General features: G+C 36.4%; 1 protein-coding gene across 5 annotated transcripts in view; it reads left to right on the top strand.

Moving 5' to 3' along the window:
- The window catches only part of C10H12orf42 (chromosome 10 C12orf42 homolog), a 457,931-nt gene that overhangs the window by 18,315 nt on the left and 420,041 nt on the right, over positions 1-19,575 (top strand). For all 5 annotated transcript variants that reach the window (XM_055096056.1, XM_055096055.2, XM_034934354.3 and 2 more), the window contains exon 2: positions 5,472-5,570. In XM_055096056.1, coding sequence (XP_054952031.1) covers positions 5,472-5,570 — 99 coding nt within the window. The remainder of the gene's footprint in view (positions 1-5,471; positions 5,571-19,575) is intronic.

Raw genomic sequence — 19,575 nt, 5'->3', positions numbered from 1 at the left:
GGAACTGAACAATGAGAACACTTGGACACAGGATGGGCAACATCGCACACCAGGGCCTGTCATGTGGTGAGGGCTGGGGGAGGGATAGCATTAGGAGAAATACCTAAGGTAAATGATGAGTTGATGAGTGCAGCAAACCAACATGGCACATGTATACCTATCTAACAAACCTGCATGTTGTGCACATGTACCCTAGAACTTAAAGTATAATAAACAAGAAAGAAAAAAAAGAAAAATAAAAAAAACATAAACCTGACATAAAAAATTCAGCAAAAAAAACGGCTGCTTGATTCAACTTTTACTGTGGGAGGGGTGAAGAAAAATCGTAAACGTAATTTTCGTAACTACAAGCCAGCTCTCATAAATGCTTGAGTCCTTATGCCATGTTTTTGAGGGTCTGAAAAAAAATTTCAACTGGAGAATTTAATTTAAAATGGCCTGAGGCTGGATCCTTTCTGGGAAACTGTGAGTTAAACACAGGCCTTCGAGAATTTTCTTAAATTTTTTATTTTTTTAGAGCTGTTTCAGGTTCACAACAAAATTGAGAGTAGAGTAGACACATACCCCTTATACGCTATGCCCCTACACATGTACAGTGTTCCCCATTATCAACAACCCAATCCAAGTGGTACGTTTGCTACAACTGATTAACCTACACGCATCATCACCCAAAATCCATAGTTCACATTAGAGTTCACTCTTGGTGCTTGGAATTTTACATATAAGGTTCAAACTAAAATGAGAAGCTCACTGTCCAAAATCACAATACCCACAAGCAAAGAGGTAGTCTGAGAGACAACAGAAATAACAGACACCAATTTTAGACCTGCATAGATTTTTGATATTATATGAAATTAAGTATATTTACTATATTGAGAGGAAAAATAAGTTCAAAACTATAAGCAAGAAACAGATGCATAAAGTAAAATCAGTCATATTGTAAAAATAAACTTATAGAAATATATTTAAATTAAAAATTCAATAGGCAAGTTAAATAGTAGATAAGAAGAACCTGAAGAAGAGTTTAATGAACTGGAATGTAAATCTAAAGAGAATATCCAGTGGCTAGAAAGATGGGAGACAAAAAAGAAAAAATAAACAAAACGAATAAGTGAAAAGACATGGAAAATAGAAAAAGGTCTAACAAATTTAATCAGAATTCCATAAGGATAATAGAAACATAAGTTGAGAGGTAATATTTAAGGAGATAATGACTGAAACCCTTCTCAGAATTATTCAAAGATATATATCCTAACATACAGGAAGTCCAGCAAATCACAGACAGTACGCATAAAAAACAATTCACATCTAGATTCACGAAAATGAAACTAAAAATCCACATTCATATACACACAAAAGATCTTAAGCCACAGAAGGGACAAGCGAGAAGACTAGAAACAAAACAAAATAAAGCAAAATGCAAAACAAAACCCAAAACACTGTAGAGAATAGGCATTGGCAACAGACTGACCACTATCTTTACAACAGAAATAATGAAAACTATAAGATGGTGGAATAATACCTTAAGTGGACTGAGAGAAAATAATTGTCAACCTAGAACTGCACACCCAGCAAAACTATATTCAAGTGCAAGGATAAAATAAAGACATTTCCAAACAGACCTGAGAGTTTACCACCAGTAGACCCTCACTAAAGGTGATTGTAAAGGATTTTCCTTAAGAAGGAAAAATGTAATCCCAGACAGATTTGAGATGCAAAAAAGGCTGATTATGAAACATATTGATAAGTATGTGCATAAATCAAAATAATAGTTGACTGCAAAAAATTAGAACAATAATAGTGACGTCTAACTTGTGGGGGAAAAGAACAGCAATTTAGGCAGCTAAAATATTGGACAACAACAGCTTTGAATTTGGCAGTGGGTGGTCCATGTTAAAGAACCTTGTTTTAGTTACAAGAGTGTTAAATTTATAAAATACTTAGACTGTAAGTTAGTATACATGTTTTATTATAAAGGTAAAATTGTATGAATAACTTCCAAGACATAGAGGGGAGAAACTAGAAAAAGAAAAAGAAAAAATAATTTAGTCAATTCTAAAAGTGTAGGAAAAAAAAAAAAAAACCCAAACAAAAAACAGAAGAACCAGGACACGTAGATAAGTAGAAAGCACATACAAGATGGTAGAAATTAAGTCCAAATATATCCATTATCACAATAAATAGAAAAGGGCTAAACTTCTTAGTTAAGATTGTCAGATGGTATTTTTTTTTTAAAGTAACTCGCTTTATGTTGATTTTAGAAAACACACCCCAAACCATAAGGAACAAAAATGTTAAAAGTTCAAGTATGGAAAAAAATATGTAGTAAACCCCCAGGAAAATGTAGCCCACAAAAATACGAATAAAAAAAGAATTTAGAAAGAATGTCTTCAGCATTCGACTTCTGTCCTTCCCTTTACTTTTAAATAGGGACAGGCTAGATTTATTTTCTTCTGTTGAGAGATGAGTAGGATTAGGATGTGACAGACTCTTGATCATTTAAGACTTTTCCTGTATGGTATACATTTCTTCAGTTTCTTAGAGGACAAGTTTTTCCTTATTTACTTTTGGGATTTTTTCATGACAGAACAGAGTAACTAAAAATATTTCTTTAGCCACATACATAAACCCATGTTTTATTTTTGGACATTACTTATCACACTATGGCATAGGTTTTACTGTGTTAGCAAAACTAACAAGAAAACTGCTATAGCTATATTAACATCATACTAAAGACTGTCTAAGGAAAAAAATTGGTAGAGATAAAGAAGAAAACTATATAATAAAATGATTTATTAAGAAGAAATAACTCTAAACTTTAATGCAGCTAATTATAAACTCTCAAAATTATGAAAATTGACTGAACTACAGAAAAAAATAGAAAGACCCAATACATTAGTGGGAGATTTTAATATATCTCTGTCAGTAATTAACAGATGAAGCAGATAAAAAATCAAGGGATATAGATGATTTGAACATAATTAAAAGGCTTGATCTAATGAACAGTTATAGATTACATCCAATAATTCAAAAATATTGAATCTAAGCACATATGAAATATTTATTAAAATTGGCTACATGGAGACTATAAAATTCTCAATAAATTTCAGAGAATTGATATCAAACAAATCTTATTTTTGAATCAAAATGTAACCAATTTAAAAATTAATAGCAAAAAGATAATTGGGAAATAGCATACATTTAAACAACATATGGGTTAAGGAATCAAAATGCAAATTCAAAAGCATTAGAAATGAGAGATAATAAAAGCATTATATTTCAAAACATTGGAGGCAGGGAAAGTAGTATTAGAAGAAAATACAATTATTTAAATACATTAGAAAAGAAGACTAAACAGTGAATTAAAAACACAAGAATAGCAGAATAAGCCCCCAAAATGTATAAGAAAGAGAATAAATAATTTAAAACAAACACCCCCCACAGAGAAAAACGAATGAATTGGAAAATAAACATATAAAAAGAATCCACAAATATAAAAGTTTGTGCTTTGAAAAAATTAATAAAATTGACAAGTCTGTGGCAATATTTGTCAATAGAAAAATGAGAAATGCATTATAAATAATATTAAGAATTAAAACAGGGACATAATGGAATAGAATTGTTTATGCTGAATAGATAAAAATATGTGTGTATTACATATGTTTTAAAGTCAATGAAACTGGAAATCTAGGAAATAAAATAATTTATTTGAAAAATGCAGTTTACTAAAACTGACACAAAAAGAAATAGAAACTATAAATAACCCTATAATCATTAAATAAATTGAATTAATAGTTTAAATTTTTCCCACAAAGATAACATCAGAATAAGGAGATTTTTACCAATATAGTTATTCAGATATTTAAGGGGCAAGTAATTTAAATCCTATACAAACTATCAGTGGTTAGAAAAAGAGAATATTCTCCAAGTATTTTGCAGCTAGCATAACTTTGACACTAAAATAAGGTAAGGACATTATAAAGTGGAAAAAGGCAATTTCACTTGTGATCATTGAAGAAGAAAAAAAGCAAAATAAAATATTAACAAACAAAATTTAGCACCATCCAGCACTGTACTAAAAATAAAATACGTTATGACTGCGTTGTTTTTTATCTCATGAATGCCTGGTTCATTTAATATTGGAAATTTTGTTAATGTAGCATCACTTCAGCATCATTGAAAGGAAATATACAATCTTCTTAACAGCTGCAGAGGAGAGAGTTAATAGAATTTACTATCTGTCTCTAATTTAAAACCAAAAACTTTTACAAACTAGGACTAGAAGAAAAATTTACTTGATAAAGACATCTACAAAAATATTAAAATATGACAAATATCATACTTGATGGGGAAATGTATGAATTTCTGTTAACATCAGGAACAACCAAGCATATCCAACTTCTGTGAAGACTGAAACTTATACTATTTTGGGGGCTCTGATTCATGAGTGTTAGTATTTACTGACCTGTTGATATCACCTCCTCTTATTTTTTGCAACTCCACACCTAGTCTTCTTTTCTTTTCTTTTTCAACCCTTTAACACCTCTGTAACCAATATTCCTTGCCTTAACTTCCCATTGGTTGAACTATCTCAAAACTCAAGCTTCAGAACTACAAATAAGAAATTATGTATTAAAATTGATATAAGGAAGAATGCACAAAGAATATTGGAGACTTAGAGATTTAGGTCTTTCTATTCTGAGATCTTTTAAAACAATTTATTGGAAATGCTTCCCAATTTCACTAGGCTTCTCTTTCTATACCTAGAATACTCTGCAAATCCTAATAACTCCTGGAACTCACAGGGGCCTGTGCAAATGAGGGCCTAAGTTTTATTTGCTTCTTGAGGACCTAAGCTATATGTTTTAGAGATGTAAACTAGTGCAATAAGACGAAAACTCAAAGTTCAAAAATTTGAATAAAGAGGAACAAAGCCATTACTATTACTAGGTGATACAACTGTTCACATCAAAATCCCCAAATAATCAACAGACATATTTTTTGGAATTAATATGAAAGCTTAACTAGCTTGCTGTTTTAAAACAATGTATAAAATTAAATTGCATGTCTATACTTTGGAAATGATTAGAAAGATGATTTAAAAGACATCATTACAGTGCAACCCCCCTTCCCCCAACCAACCAGCCAACCAAAGCAAGCACCACCTAGGATTATATCTTGCAATAGATGATCAAGAACTTTATGCAGAAAAGTATAGAATTTTATTGAGGCCAAGGTGCGAGTATTGCTTGAGTCCAGGAGTAGTTCCAGACCAGCCTGGGCAACATAATGTGACCCTGTCTCCACCAAAAAAAAAAAAAAAAAAAAAAAAAAATTATTGAAAGTCACTGGCAAGAAATACTATGTTCATGGATAGGATGATTCTGGCTCTTAAAGATGTCATTTTTTTCTCTATTATTATCATTGCATCATTGTAAACCTGCTCTTCTTTCTCCATTCTTTGTTTATAGGGAGTTGAACTTGTCAAATTAATGTCTACAGTGATATGTATGAAACAAAGGGAAGAAGAATTCTTGCTAACCATCAGACCTTTTGCAAACAGGATGCAGGTAATGCATAAGAGATACTATATTTTCTTACTTTTTTTAGGTTAATAGGTTTGCTCCATTTCAGCCACTAATTTTGATTCTTGATTCAGTGTCATTGATATTATATTTTAGATAATCCTCTTAGTTTCCATATTTATCCATACTCACATCATTGTAAATTATAGCATAATTTTAAATGCCTTCATAAATTATTTTTTTCCCACTATTAGGGACACATTACATTTATGCTAGGAAAACTTAGAAATGTGTTGTCTTTGCTATTATTTATTTCTTATGTTACTAAGGTAACCCCACACCATTAGGATTGAGGCACATGTGCTCACTTTAAAGCTGCTGGTATTGTTCCTAAGAAGTTGCACAAGCCTGGGCTTTTAACTGAAGACAAACTTTTCACTGACATATAAAAAACTACAAATGCTCTGGTAATGGTAAGAATGATTCTGTATTAGTTCTCTGTTGCTGCTGTAACAAGTTACCACAAACTTAGTGGCTTAAAACAGTACAAGTGTACTATCTTCCACTTAGTTCTGTAGGTTCAGAAGTCTGATACAGGTCTCACTGGGTTAAAATCTAGGCGTTGGCAAGGTTTCATTCCTTTCTATAGACTTTAGAGGAGATTCTGTTTCCTTCCCTTTCCAGCTTCTGAAGGCTGTCTGAATTCCTTGACTCCTGTTGCTTTTACTCCATCTTCAAAACAAGTAACAGAGGGTTCAGTCTTCCTCACATCACATCATTCCAACCTCTTCTGCCTCCCTCTTCAACCATTATATTGGATTATATTATACTGGATCTGGGATAATCCAGGATCATCTCCCTTTCTCAAGGTTCTTAATCACATTTGCAACATTCCTTTTGCCACCTAAGGTAATGTTCACAGGTTCTAGGCATTAGGACATGAACATCTGGCCAGGAATGTGGGCAAGCTCTCTAACTTCCTGTCCCCTTCCCCTGCTTACTTTACTGTGGCCACATTACCACCCACCCTCCAGACTTGGTGCTCACTTACTCTTCTCTTGGAGTAGAACACTTTCACTGAGAGATTCTTATGGCTTACTCCAATACTTTGTTCATATCTCTGCCCAGAGGTCCTGCCATGACCACTACACCTAAAATCTATCCTGTGCTTTCTAATCTTACCATGTATTGTTTTTCTTCATAACACTTCCCACTCCTCTGTGGCTTCCACTTCTGAAAAGTAAGCTCCTTTAGGGTAGAAACTTGGCCAGCTTTGTTCCCCTGTGTTACTCAGGGTCTAGCTCAGTGTCTGGTACATAAGAGCTATGATGCATGAATGAATCAATTTTTAAATTTCATCCCTTAACATCACATTTTTTTTCAGTAAGCTGGATCACAGTGAAATCTCTATAATTTGAATTATGAGTTGAATTCAAATTGAAGTATGAAATCTATGGCCATTGTACTTTGTTATTTCACTAAGAGTGCTATTTGAGTAGCCAGATTTACAACTGACATCAGCAAGTAATACTCAATGTGATATATTAAGTATCCTTCTGTAAATACCCTACTATTGATTGTATTCTTTTGCAGTAGGGATTGATAATAATAGTGATGAAGACAATTAGCATCATCTTTGCTAGCATTTATGGACAACTTGCTATGTGCCATTAGTAAGTTCTTTACATTATTTAATCTTCTCACTCCATGAGGTCATAAAGTACACATTTACTCTTTTGTCTGCCCAAGAAAAGTATCCCCCTTACACAACACTTCTTTTAGGAAACTGCTTCTCTCCATTCCCACCAAGTGGTTTTGGAAACAGCCCAAGCACAATCCTTTGGCCTCTTGGCTATCAGGCTGGATATATGAACCAGTCTGGACCAATCAGAATCCTTTAGTGGGAATCCAATAGTTAACACGTAATCCATATCAAGCCAGAGTTCTTCCTCTCAGTTTTTGGACTCATTATGGGAAGAGAGAGTTTCTTTTCCTCTTGGGTCCAAAAATGGCAAGGATATAGCCTGGAGCTGCTTGTGGTCTGTGGCGAAGTGGACAGAGGAAATGGATCAGGGACAGGAGTCAGATGTCCTGACTTATATAGTATGTGGTCTCATTTTCTCCATTTTATATATGAACAAACATGTCTCAGAGCTGTTATTTTCCGCAGGACAAATACCTTGTAAATAGCTAGTGAATGGTGGGGATTTTACCCCACATCAGCCTGCTTTCATTATCTATGTTTTCTTTAAATTTGCTGTATGCTCTGACATCCTAGCCACTTACTCTTTCCATACTTCCTGCTTTCTGAAAACACACAGCAAGGAAATGCACACTCTGTATTTCTAAAAAGGTGTTTCTTGGACAGTTGTTGCTCATCTGTACATCTTGTACTTGAATATGTTCACTTGAGGGTCTAGGGCTGGAATGACAAACAGGCCCCATCGTTCATGTTAATCCCAGGAGAATAAAGGTGGCTACCCACAGCTTTGTGTTGAGAAAGATTCTGAGGCTTCATCTGGCCTAGCAGAAAAGGAAGAAAGTGAAATAAGAATATAAGCTATTAAATTTGCTCAAAATGTTTGATAATTCAGATTGCCTTTTGGAAATACAGAGTTATACTTTTCAGCATCCAGGAAGTGTTGAACCAAGGACTCTTGTTTTTCAGTTCAAAAAATATTTTGTTAGCCCGGGACTCAACTTGTGTACCAAACCAAATTCCTCAACGGTCTTTTCACTGTGGAATGATGACATCTTCTAATGAACATCTTCCTTTGCAAAATGCCCAGACAGTTCTATGCTGCAATGATAGGAACAGCAACATGACCTGAATTTAGATTCTGGAACTGAGTGTCATTTATTGGGACCACTCTTTTTCAGTGAGAGAGATGCTAAATCACAGCCACCCTGAGAAAATTGTCATGCACTGGTATTGTTGAACATTTTCTAACAATCAGATTGGGCCTCACATTTTGTTGGTTGGAAGTTCCATTTCTTCATCTTTGGTCCAAGTTACTTAGCAATGACCAATCAAACTATGTGCCCACCATATTGTTTTGCATGTTTGACTAGAACATTGACAGATTAATAGGAAGGGTAAATAGCAGAGCACAACTGTGGGGGCCCAGTGTGGGGCAGCAGGATTGACTGCTCTGGACTTTGTTGTGTTTGCTCAGAGGAAGCCGCGGCAAAAGCCTGCTGGGATGAGGTGACCTGGGTCATGGGCATTTGTTTTTTGTCTCTATAGAAAACAATTGTCTTCTCAGTGGAAGATGGCTTTTTTCTGAATCTACATGGTTCCACCAATGAGGAAGCATTTGCCATTCCAGGGTGCTTGCTAAAACACAGACATACAAATAAAAAGGCCACACAAAAGTTCAAATTTACTGTATTTTTTCAGAGAATCCTTTGACTTATGTTAACCAGGAGAGAAGCCTAACTTTGGAAAATTTATCTTGAGGGTCTCTAAACCTTTGTCTATTTACTGCTAATTCCCAATATTTGATGTTTAGAATTTTATGAAGTTTCAAAATCCAGCTACCTTTCCTTCTCCCACAGTTCATGAAGGCAGAACCCATGAACATGTAGCACTGTTGATTTTGTAAACCCTGGCTTTGGTAAAAATTTATTTTGATTTCAAAATTGCTCTACTCTGAATTGATATGAATGAAATACATTAATAATAAAGGAAAATCTACTTTGGGTAAGATTTAATTAATCAAAAGTGGTGGCTTGATTTAAAAGCCAGAGCTATGTTTCTGGTTGATAGATTTGTTTGAGCATGACTAATTTTACATTTACAAACTTATCACGGTTCTTTAGAAAAAGGTTTACTTTTAATAAAAGACTCCAAAGGGTTCCACATGGATTTTTGATGAATTATTCTTGATCATTCTTGATGTATTTTATACACACACGCACACACACATATACATACATACATACATGTATACATACATACAGGCATACATAGAGACAGAGAGAGATCAAGAATATATATATATATGTATATATATATATACACATATATATATATATATATATTCAATCAGCCAGACTCTCTTTCTGATCTGGTAGGAATGAAGAGAGGGTCAAATGGCACTCTACAATTTTCTGTTTTGGTAATTTTAATTCTGCTTTGTCATGTCTGACTGGTGCTGTTTTCCAACTTTTTCTTCCCCTTCACTTTCTCTTCTCTTTACTCCTTTACTTTTTTGTGTCTGCCTTCCTAGAGCTTAGGGCTTAGGAAAGCCATGAATGTGTTATTGGTGGTGGTTGTGGAAACAATTTTAGTTTCTGGCTGCCTACTTCAGGTCCCATTGAGCTTTTTCCACTTCTAAAACTGAAAAACCACCATGGGATGGGGTGGTGGATGGTGATGTACTCTAAACAATGAACCAAAACCCCGTCAAAACTCAGGGAATAAAAACCTCTCAGTGGCATTAAAAACTAAGACTAATCTGAGTATTAAGAAAAATCAAAACATCTGCACTGATATGATATCCTTTTTATTCATTTAAAATTAACCAGTATTTATTATGCACATCCTCTGTGCTACTCAGAGGATAGTTTCTGCCCTCAGGGAGCTGAGAGTCTTGGGTTGAGGCATGGGGAAAGATAATTATACAAAGAAATACAATATGGCATTCCCAATTCCCCATAGTATTAATTATAGTACAGGGATTGGGAGTGAGCTCAGGAGACTGGTACCAACTCTATGTTTTCAAGACACTGGAAAATGCATGTGGTTTTGTGGCTCTTTATTAGACTAATCTCATTTGCAAGGCATAAAACAAATAACAATTGTCTAGCTGATGCCTGTACTATAGAAACATGGTAAAACTTGGGAAAGAGCATTGGACTGTAAGTTTTGTAGGGCAGAAATTGCACCTGTCACATTCACTGTATGGAGTGAGACTGGCACTCCATGAATATCTGTGGAATTAATGGATAGATAAGAAGCCTGAGGACTGTAGTTGCCACTTACTGGCTGTGTAGCTTTTAGCATGGCCTGGGGTCTCTCTGACTATCTGTTTCTTCACCTATCAAATGGCTCTGCAATACCTGCCCATGTCACAGTATTATCATAGGATCAAAGCCTATTGGTTTAGCATCCACTATATGGGAGGCACTAATCTTAAGGATTACATGTGTTGACTCATTTCATCTTCATAACAAAAATAGGAGGCAGGTACTATTATAATTATTATTTCCATTTTACAGATGATTATGTGTCATTATTTTGTCAACTGTAAAGTACTGTATTAATCAAAGAAATGGCATTGTAATTATTATTTCTAATGTTCTAAAAGGCAAAAGCATGCAGATACCCACTATGAAGTTCTGTCTCTCATCTGACTCTGTGTCTGTCTCACACTGCCTTCCTCTGAGATTTATAGCATGAGAATATTTTGGGCATCCATTTTAATTAAGGATCTTTGGATGATGCAGAACCAAAAGCCCTGCAAATCTCCTCCAGAAAGAAAGATATATCTTCATTTTGAATATGTGTGCCCTGGAATTGGAACCAAAAAGCCACCAGGACCTGCTGCCATGCAAGAGATGAGCTTCTCTTTGACTCCGTCTTCCCCATGGGTACAGGGCCTCTCCCTGCTTCTCTCTGAATGTGTGTTCCATTCTTTTTTCCCTTCCACATGGCTTCTTCTGTTCCTTCATCATTGTGGTTTGTCTATAATTGCTATGGCCTTTCCATCTCCAGTGCTGTCTTGTGCACTTTTAGTTCTACTCTCACAATTCTTTGGCTTATTTTCCCATCATTCTAAGTGCTGAGATTGGGCCAGCTAATTTTCTCATGCTCTGCCATATCACAATTCTTTGGTCAGCTGATGGTCCGAAAATCTAGAGCAAGGAGAGCAGGCAGTGTCCTGAGCTGTGAGCCTGGTGAGGGCTGTGGCCAGGGTTGTTCTGTCCAACAACTGAATATAAAATATAATTGAGGTATCAATTTTATTGTTTGCTAAATGTACCAAATAGGGCTTTTTATTAAATAGTCTCATATTAGAATTTGTGAATAGAGATTTTAAGGCTTGTTTCTAATTTTAAAAATTGAGTTGTGGCTGGGTGCGGTGGCTCACGCCTGTAATCCCAGCACTTTGGGAGGCCGAGGCAGGCGGATCACGAGGTCAGGAGATCGAGACCATCCTGGCTAACACGGTGAAACCCCGTCTCTACTAAAAGTACAAAAAATTAGCCTGGCATGGTGGCGGGTGCCTGTAGTCCCAGCTACTCGGGAGGCTGAGGCAGGAGAATGGCGTGAACCTGGGAGGCGGAGCTTGCAGTGAGCCGAGATCACACCACTGCACTCCAGCCTGGGCGACAGAGCAAGACTCCATCTCAAAAAAAAAAAAAAAAAAAAAAAAAAATTGCGGTGTATTAAAACTTTTTTTTTTAACCTGTAGGTAGTGACCTTCAGTTTATAAGAAGAAAAGTGTTTTGAGGTAATGACCTCTCAGATTTTAAGTCAAATGGGAAAAGGTAGTGAAGTGAATGTTTAAAGTCTCTGTGTTGTGATCAATTTGCAGCAGGTTATACAATCGATTTCGTGGGTTACTATCTACATTTTTAAGAAAGAGAAATAGAATGGAAAAATAGAGAGGTCAATGTGCTATATACATGTCAAGATGTTTCTTGTTTCCTGATACTTTTATTTCAGTTATATATATGTGGGTATTTATTGGCCATGATGTAAGATGCATTTCTTACCATGGGATGTAGACCAAAAGCTTGTAAGCTACCAGTGTAGAGGTTAAAATCTGGGTTTGGGGTCCTTTGACCCTGGGTTCAAATCCTGGCTGTACCATTTAGAGGCTGTGTTACCTTACAACTCCAAACCACAGTTTCCTCTTCAGCAAAATATGTTAATATGACTTACCTCATACAATCAAGATGCTAAATCAATGTGAGCAAACTGCTTAACATACAACTCAACATAGCTTACTTTTGTTATTTTAAATGAAATTGACCTCTGTTGGCTGTTTAGGTTAAGTATGGGAAGTTTCTGGAAATGCTTTACATCAGAGATGTGGGTACGAATTATGAGCAAGGTTAGGAAGTAGAGGAAAAATATAGAGCAGAGAAAACATCTCAGACATTTTAATGCCAACAGGAAAATCCATTTCTAGGTCCTTTCATGTGTTCTAGGTGACTTTCAAGTCTCTTTTTCAATGCAACCATGAAACACATTAATATTATATATTGTGTATATTCATATAATATTGTATATTATATGAATGCACTGATCCAATCCACAGAGATTCTGGGAAGAATGATGGGGACACTGGTAGCCCACAAGTTGAGTAAGGAAATGAAAAAGTGGAGAGTAATCCAGTGAGACATGATCTATTTCACCTCTTTTTTGCTGCACAACAAATGCCCCAGAACACAGGAGTATAAAACAACAATCATTTTATTATGCTCATTAATTGTGTGAGTCAGGAATTCAGACAGAGCACAGTAAGGATGACTTGCTTCTGCTTCATGATATCTGAGGCATTCACTGGGCAGACACAAAGGCTGAAGTTGACTCAGATGGCTGGGGACCGGAATGATCTGGAAGCTTCTTCTCTCACATGTTTGGCACCTGGGCTGGGGTGATTCAAAGGCTGCATTCAGCTGGAACTGTAAATCAGCACATCTACTCAGGGTCTCTCTCTGTGGTGTGAACTTCCTCATAATGGCCTCAGGGTATTGGTGCTTCTCACAGGTTGGCTAATATCTCCAAGAACAAGTGTTCCCAAAAGAGGAGGAGGAAGATGCATTGCCTTTAATCACCTAGACTCGGAAATCACATAGCACCACTTCCATACTCTATTGGTCAAAGCAGTCACAAACCTGCCCAGATTCAAGGGGAGGGGACAAAGATCCTTTCTCTCATTGGGAAGAATTGAGAATTGCATGTAAAAAATTAAAAAGGAAGTTTTAAAGGCGTGGTAACAAGCAAAATCTTTAGTTGTGGCCTTTATACCTTCATGTTCTCACCATGAATGAATCACAGACAACTCGGGTAGAGACCATGAGGAGTCATTTATATTTTATTGTAGACGGTCTCTTGAGATATCTTTGGAATGGACTGAGCTTCCTAGTGATACTTCGCTTTGGTTAATTCTGAAACAACTTTGTATTTCTTGACTTTTCCCCTCCAAAAGGTAAGGTTAAAAAGCTGCCAGATGTCAGGACCACCAGCCTCGGACAGTGTGAAAGCATTGAAAAATTAGTGAGGAAAACAGCTTTACCAAACCACAATTAAAAGTCTCCTCTGCCTCTCCATTCTTTCTGCATTTTAAAGCAGGTTCTATCTTACTAAAAATCTCTTCTTAGGAACGCTGGGATGGGAAATAGAATTCTTGGGTTTTAGTCCTGAGTTCATCACTACAGGAGTGGCCTGGGCAAACAATTTCCCTTCAGTATGTTCCATGCTCTTTGAAGTCACTTTTGGTATTCAGTGACTCATTTTATGGCTTTCTAAATGGCCCAAATATGTTAATTTTATGAGCAAACTGAGCTATATATAATAACTTTTGTACACATAAACTGAAAATGTGACTTTCGATCTGTCATTTTACCTGTCAAATTAGCACAGATTAAAAACTCAATGTTGGTGAAAGTGCATTAATAAAGGCCTCTCCTACCACGTGGCTGAACACACTGTCTAATCGATGTGGCTTTCCTGCAGAGCAATTTGACTTGATTTTATGTATCAAATATGTTGAAACATCCATGCCCATTGATTCCACTTATCCCTTCTGAGAATCTATCTTAAAAACCTAATTAGAGTGAGAGACCAAGATTTCTGTATAAGGATGTTCACTGCTATGTTATTTATAGTTATGCAATAATGGAAATCACCTATATTGTCTAATAATGGAAACATTTTATAACTTACAGTGCATACAAATAGTGATATTATGTGGCCAAAAAATCAGATTTTCTTAAAAAAGTATTCATACACAATAAATTTGCATAAAGTAATTAAAGTCTGCATGGAGAAAAACTGGCAGGAACTGCATCAAGATGTCTAGATACAATTATTGGTGCTTTTGTCCCCATTTGGAGGTCTTTCTGTTTTTCAAAAATCTATAATGAATGTGTATTATTTTTATAATCAGAAAAGAAAATGAATGATATTGATATATGTTTTTACACATCATTTTCTTTTCTTTGTGTTAAAGCCTGCCTCCAAAAAAGAGAGCTGGAAGGTTCATGCCTTCCTGAGTTTAACACTCACAAATGCTGTGCCTTCTGCCCTGCCCCTTCCCAAGCTCCCTGCTCCCTTTAACACCAATTGGACGTCCCATACTGGGAACTGCATCTGAGATGTGACGGTGGTGTGAGGCTGAGAAAGGGAGTCAGCCAGGAGGTCAGGTGTGAGCCAGGAGGTCAGGTGTGAGATCTTCTGGTGGTTATGCAGTCCTATAGGCACTAGGCCGCCCAAGGCCTGCATGTGGCCCTTGGTTGAAGGCCTCAAATCTACAAGGCTATTAGCTAGATTTTACTGGAGTAAATTACCCCTGCTTTGCAAGAACATTAACAAATTACCATGAAAATGCTGTCATCACCAGCACAGATGTCTCTTAAAGGCTCACTTCAGTGGGTTTCTTTGGTCCCAACTCAGTAAGATTCACTTGTTAGTTCTACAAAAAGGGAAAAATGAATCTTGAGGTAATTTGCACTTTGGGTGAATTCATCGACCCGTTTTTTATTTTCTTTCCCCATAGGGTTTGTTTTGTATCCAGGCTTATGCACAACTTTTGTAAGCAGCAATAGCAGTTTTGTGGGCACTTGAAATGGGAGAGAATTCTAAAGTCGCTGCCTCCTGTTAAACACCAAGAATGGGGAGGAGTGCCTCTTAGTCCAGAGTAAAAGATATCTGAATTAAAAACAATGAGAATTTTAACTTTAAAAGTCTGATTCTGGAAACAACTACAGGCTACAACTTGTATGTATTATAGTTTGCATTTTGAAGCTTACTAGTCTGGTTAATAAAATTACATAGCCATCCTATGAATGTAACTATTACATGCATTACGTTTAGAGTCCTTAGACGATACACACCCAGTGAGTCCTAAGAAACCATGCACAGGTTACATTTGGAATCCAGAATGGCAGGTCCCAAATATTAGGGTGAAAACTATGTACATCAATTCCTCTTTGAATGTTAGCATTTTATAACTGTCTGATCATTACATCTAATTAAAATTTGAAAGCAGGCTCAAAATCAGGAAGGTGGTTAAGAAGTTTATTAAGTAATGGTATTTAACACAAATTTGTATAGGCTGAATTTACATGATCAATTAGAGTTTGTTCTTCGAATGACTCACATTCAGAAATAAGTTATTTTCCAAAGCACAGCGTATGAAACTTTATCTATTTTGGATTTATTAATTAAGGTTTGTTGTTGGTACAAATTGTTTCCATTCTGAAATAGATGCAACTGGTTAGGTCAGTCAGAGACCCAGGTAGAAAAAGAAAATCTAGCTTTCCTTGGTTGTTTTCTAATCTGCATATAGGTAGAATACCCCACAGGAGGGCTAAATATGTAAAGAAAAGAGAAAAACAAGCCCTCCCACCCCCAAATGGATACACAGAAATTCACTAAAATACAAAGAAGTTTGGTTTTTAGTAATGTCAGAAAGTTCCCCAAATTAGAATAGCTAGATCACAGCATACATGAGGTTTTGTGTCATTGAAAAACAAATCTTTTAAATTACTTATGGCAATGGGCATCATGATCTTGTTAATGCTTTGAGTCTCAGGATATCCTAGTCCAGTCCTCTAAAGTCCTCTTGATATTCGGGCTTCTAAAATAGAGACCATTTACTGAAGTGCGTTGGCCCAAGAGGAAATATAGCAGACATCAACCCACCTGTTCCACCCTCCAGCGGGTCCTGAGGGCAGGACCCTCACTCCTACCATCAGGACTCTGCAGGCTCAAGGCTTGACTTGGGATGGGGTCAGTGCTTTCCTCTAATTGTATCTGGAGATGGGAACAGTCCCAAAGTGCACTGTGTGAAAAATTTATATCCATCAGATCGTTTTGCAGCAATCTCCTGTTTTTCAACAGGGGTCTCTGGAGCAAATACCTTTCTCCCCAGTCCCTATCCTCCCCATTAATACAATGAAGGATATTCTAAGTTGCAATATACAATGGTTATGTAATGATTAGGTCAATATGTGCATATTTAATAATTCTAGTAAATAGCAAATCTTAATTTTATAAATAAAATTCTTGTAAGTACATGGGATCTCATCAGTGATATCTACAGAGAAGGAGAATGCTTTTTTACATAATATTATCCAATATGTAACAGACAATTTACAGTGGTAAATATTTATTTTGCTCAGGTGTTTGAGAGGTTCAGCTACTTTGGTCTGGTTCTCAGACTCTCATGGCTCCCTCACATGTCTGTGGTCAGCTGTGGGTCCACTAGACAGCAAGGCTGATTTTGGCTGGGGATGTGTTGGCTGTTGACTGATCCAGGATGGCCTCGTCTGGGAAGACTGGGTGACTTGGCTCTGCTCTGTCTTTCACCCTCTAGCAGGCTAGCCAGAGCATATTCTCATGGCAATGGCAGAGGGCAAGACTGAACAACTCCAATAGTGCCTCCCCTTGAAGCCAATGCTTGTGTTTGCATTTGCTAGCATCACATTGGCCAAAGCAAGTAACATGGCTAAGCCTAGATTCCCAGTGGGAGTTGCCACAACGTTATATGGCAAAGGGATATGGATGCAGAGACAGGTGAATGACTCCAGCCCTAAATGCAATCAGTGTACCACATGGGGTAATGTTTTAAAACATTATATGATTTATTTTGCAATAAGAGAGAGAAAGAGAGGAAGATGGAGAGGAGAGAGAGAGAGAGAGAGAGTCAGGGAGAGACAGAAATCTGTTTCTTTTTATAACCTATTATTAAAAGTGATAAACAATTACTTTTGATGAATTTATTCATTAGAAGTGAGGTATTACTTCTAGCTCATACTTAAGGGAAAGTGTTACCCAGGGTGTGAATCTGAGGAGTGAGGGATGGATCAGTAAGTAGTATCTTAGAGGCTGCCACTACAAAACCCTCTGGGAGACTCTGATGAGCACCAAGTTTTGGGAAATATTGAATTACTGTAAGAAGACAAAGGGAATATTCCAAAAAGACTTGAGGATGTAGAAAATTTTACTCACGACACAGTAATAAATAGCTTACCAAACAAAAAAAGCCCAGGACCAGATGGAGTTAAAGCTGAATTCTACCAGAGGTACAGAGGAGCTGGTACTATTTCTTCTGAAACTATTCTGAACAATTGAAAAGGAGTGACACCTCCCTAAGTCATTTTATGAGACCAGCATCAACCTGATACCAAAAGCTGGCAAAGATACAACAGCAATAAAGAAAACTTCAGGTCGATATTCCTGATGAACCTCAATGCAAAAATACTCAATAAAATACTGGCAAACCGAATCCAGCAGCACATCAAAAAGTTTATCCACCATGATCAAGTCGGCTTCATCCCCAGGATGCAAGGCTGGTTCAACATGCACAAATCAATATACGTAATTCATTACATAAACAGAACTAAAGACAAAAACCACATGATTATCTCAATAGAGGCAGAAAAGTCCTTCAATAAAATTCAACATCCCTTCATGTTAAAAACTCTCAATAAACTAGGTATTGATGGAACATACCTCAAAATGAGAGCCATTTATGATAAACCCACAGCCAATATCATACTGAATGGGCAAAAGCTGGAAGCATTCCCTTTGAAAACCGGCACAAGACAAGGATGCCCTCTCTCACCACTCTCATTCAACATAGTATTGGAAGTTCTGACCAGGGCAATCAGGCAAGAGAAAGAAAGAAATAGTATTCAAATAGGGAAAGAGGAAGTCAAACTGTCTCTGTTTGCAGATGACATGATCCTGTATCTAGAAAACTCCATCATTTTGGCCCAAAAGCTTCTTACACTGATAAGCAACTTCAGCAAAGTCTCAGGATACAAAATCAATGTGCAAAAATCACAAGTATTCCTATACACCAACAATTGACAAGCAGAGAGCCAAATAATGAATCATCTCCCATTCACAATTGCTACAAAGAGAATAAAATACTTAGGAATACAGCTAACAAGGGAAGTGAAGGACCTCTTCAAGGAGAAGTACAAACCACTGCTTAAGGAAATCAGAGGACACAAACGTATGGAAAAACATTCCATGCTCATGGATAGGAAGAATCAATGTCTTGAAAATGGCCATACTACTCAAAGTAATTTATAGATTCAGTGCTCTTCCCATTAAACTAACATTGACATTCTTCACAGAATTAGAAGAAACTACTTTAAAATTTATATGGAACCAAGAAAGAGCTCGTATAGCCAAGACAATTGTAAGTAAAAAGAGTAAAGTAAAAAGAACAAAATAAAAAGTAAAAAGAACAAAGCTGGAAGCATCATGCTACCTGACTTCAAACTACACTACAAAGCTACAGTAACTAAAACAGCATGGTACTGGCACAAAAACAGACACATAGACCAATGTAACAGAATAGAGATCTCAGAAATAAGACTGCACATCCACAACCTTCTGATCTTTGACAAACCTGACAAAACCAAACAACAGGGAAAGGATTCCCTATTTAATAAATGGTGCTGGGAGAACTGGCTAGTGATATGCAGAAAACTGAAACTGGACCCCTTCCTTACGCCTTGTACAAAAATTAACTCAAAATGGATTAAAGACTTAAAAGTAAAACCCAAAACTATAAAAACCCTAGAAGAAAATCTAGGCAATACCATTCAGGACATAGGCACTGGCAAAGATTTCATGATGAAAACATCAAAAACAATTGCAACAAAAGCAAAAATTGACAAATGGGATCTAATTAAACTAAAGAGCTTCTGCCCAGTAATAGAAACTATCATCAGAGTGAACAGACAATCTACAGAATAGGAGAAAATTTTTGCAATCTATCTGACAAAGGTCTAATATCCAGAATCTATAAGGAGCTTAAGTTTACAAGAAAAAAAAAAACCATTAAAAAGTGTG

This window comes from Pan paniscus, chromosome 10, assembly GCF_029289425.2.
Source record: "Pan paniscus chromosome 10, NHGRI_mPanPan1-v2.0_pri, whole genome shotgun sequence".
NCBI lineage: Eukaryota > Metazoa > Chordata > Mammalia > Primates > Hominidae > Pan > Pan paniscus.
Note: the sequence above shows the minus strand (reverse complement) of the source record. Positions and strands in the feature narration are given on the sequence as shown.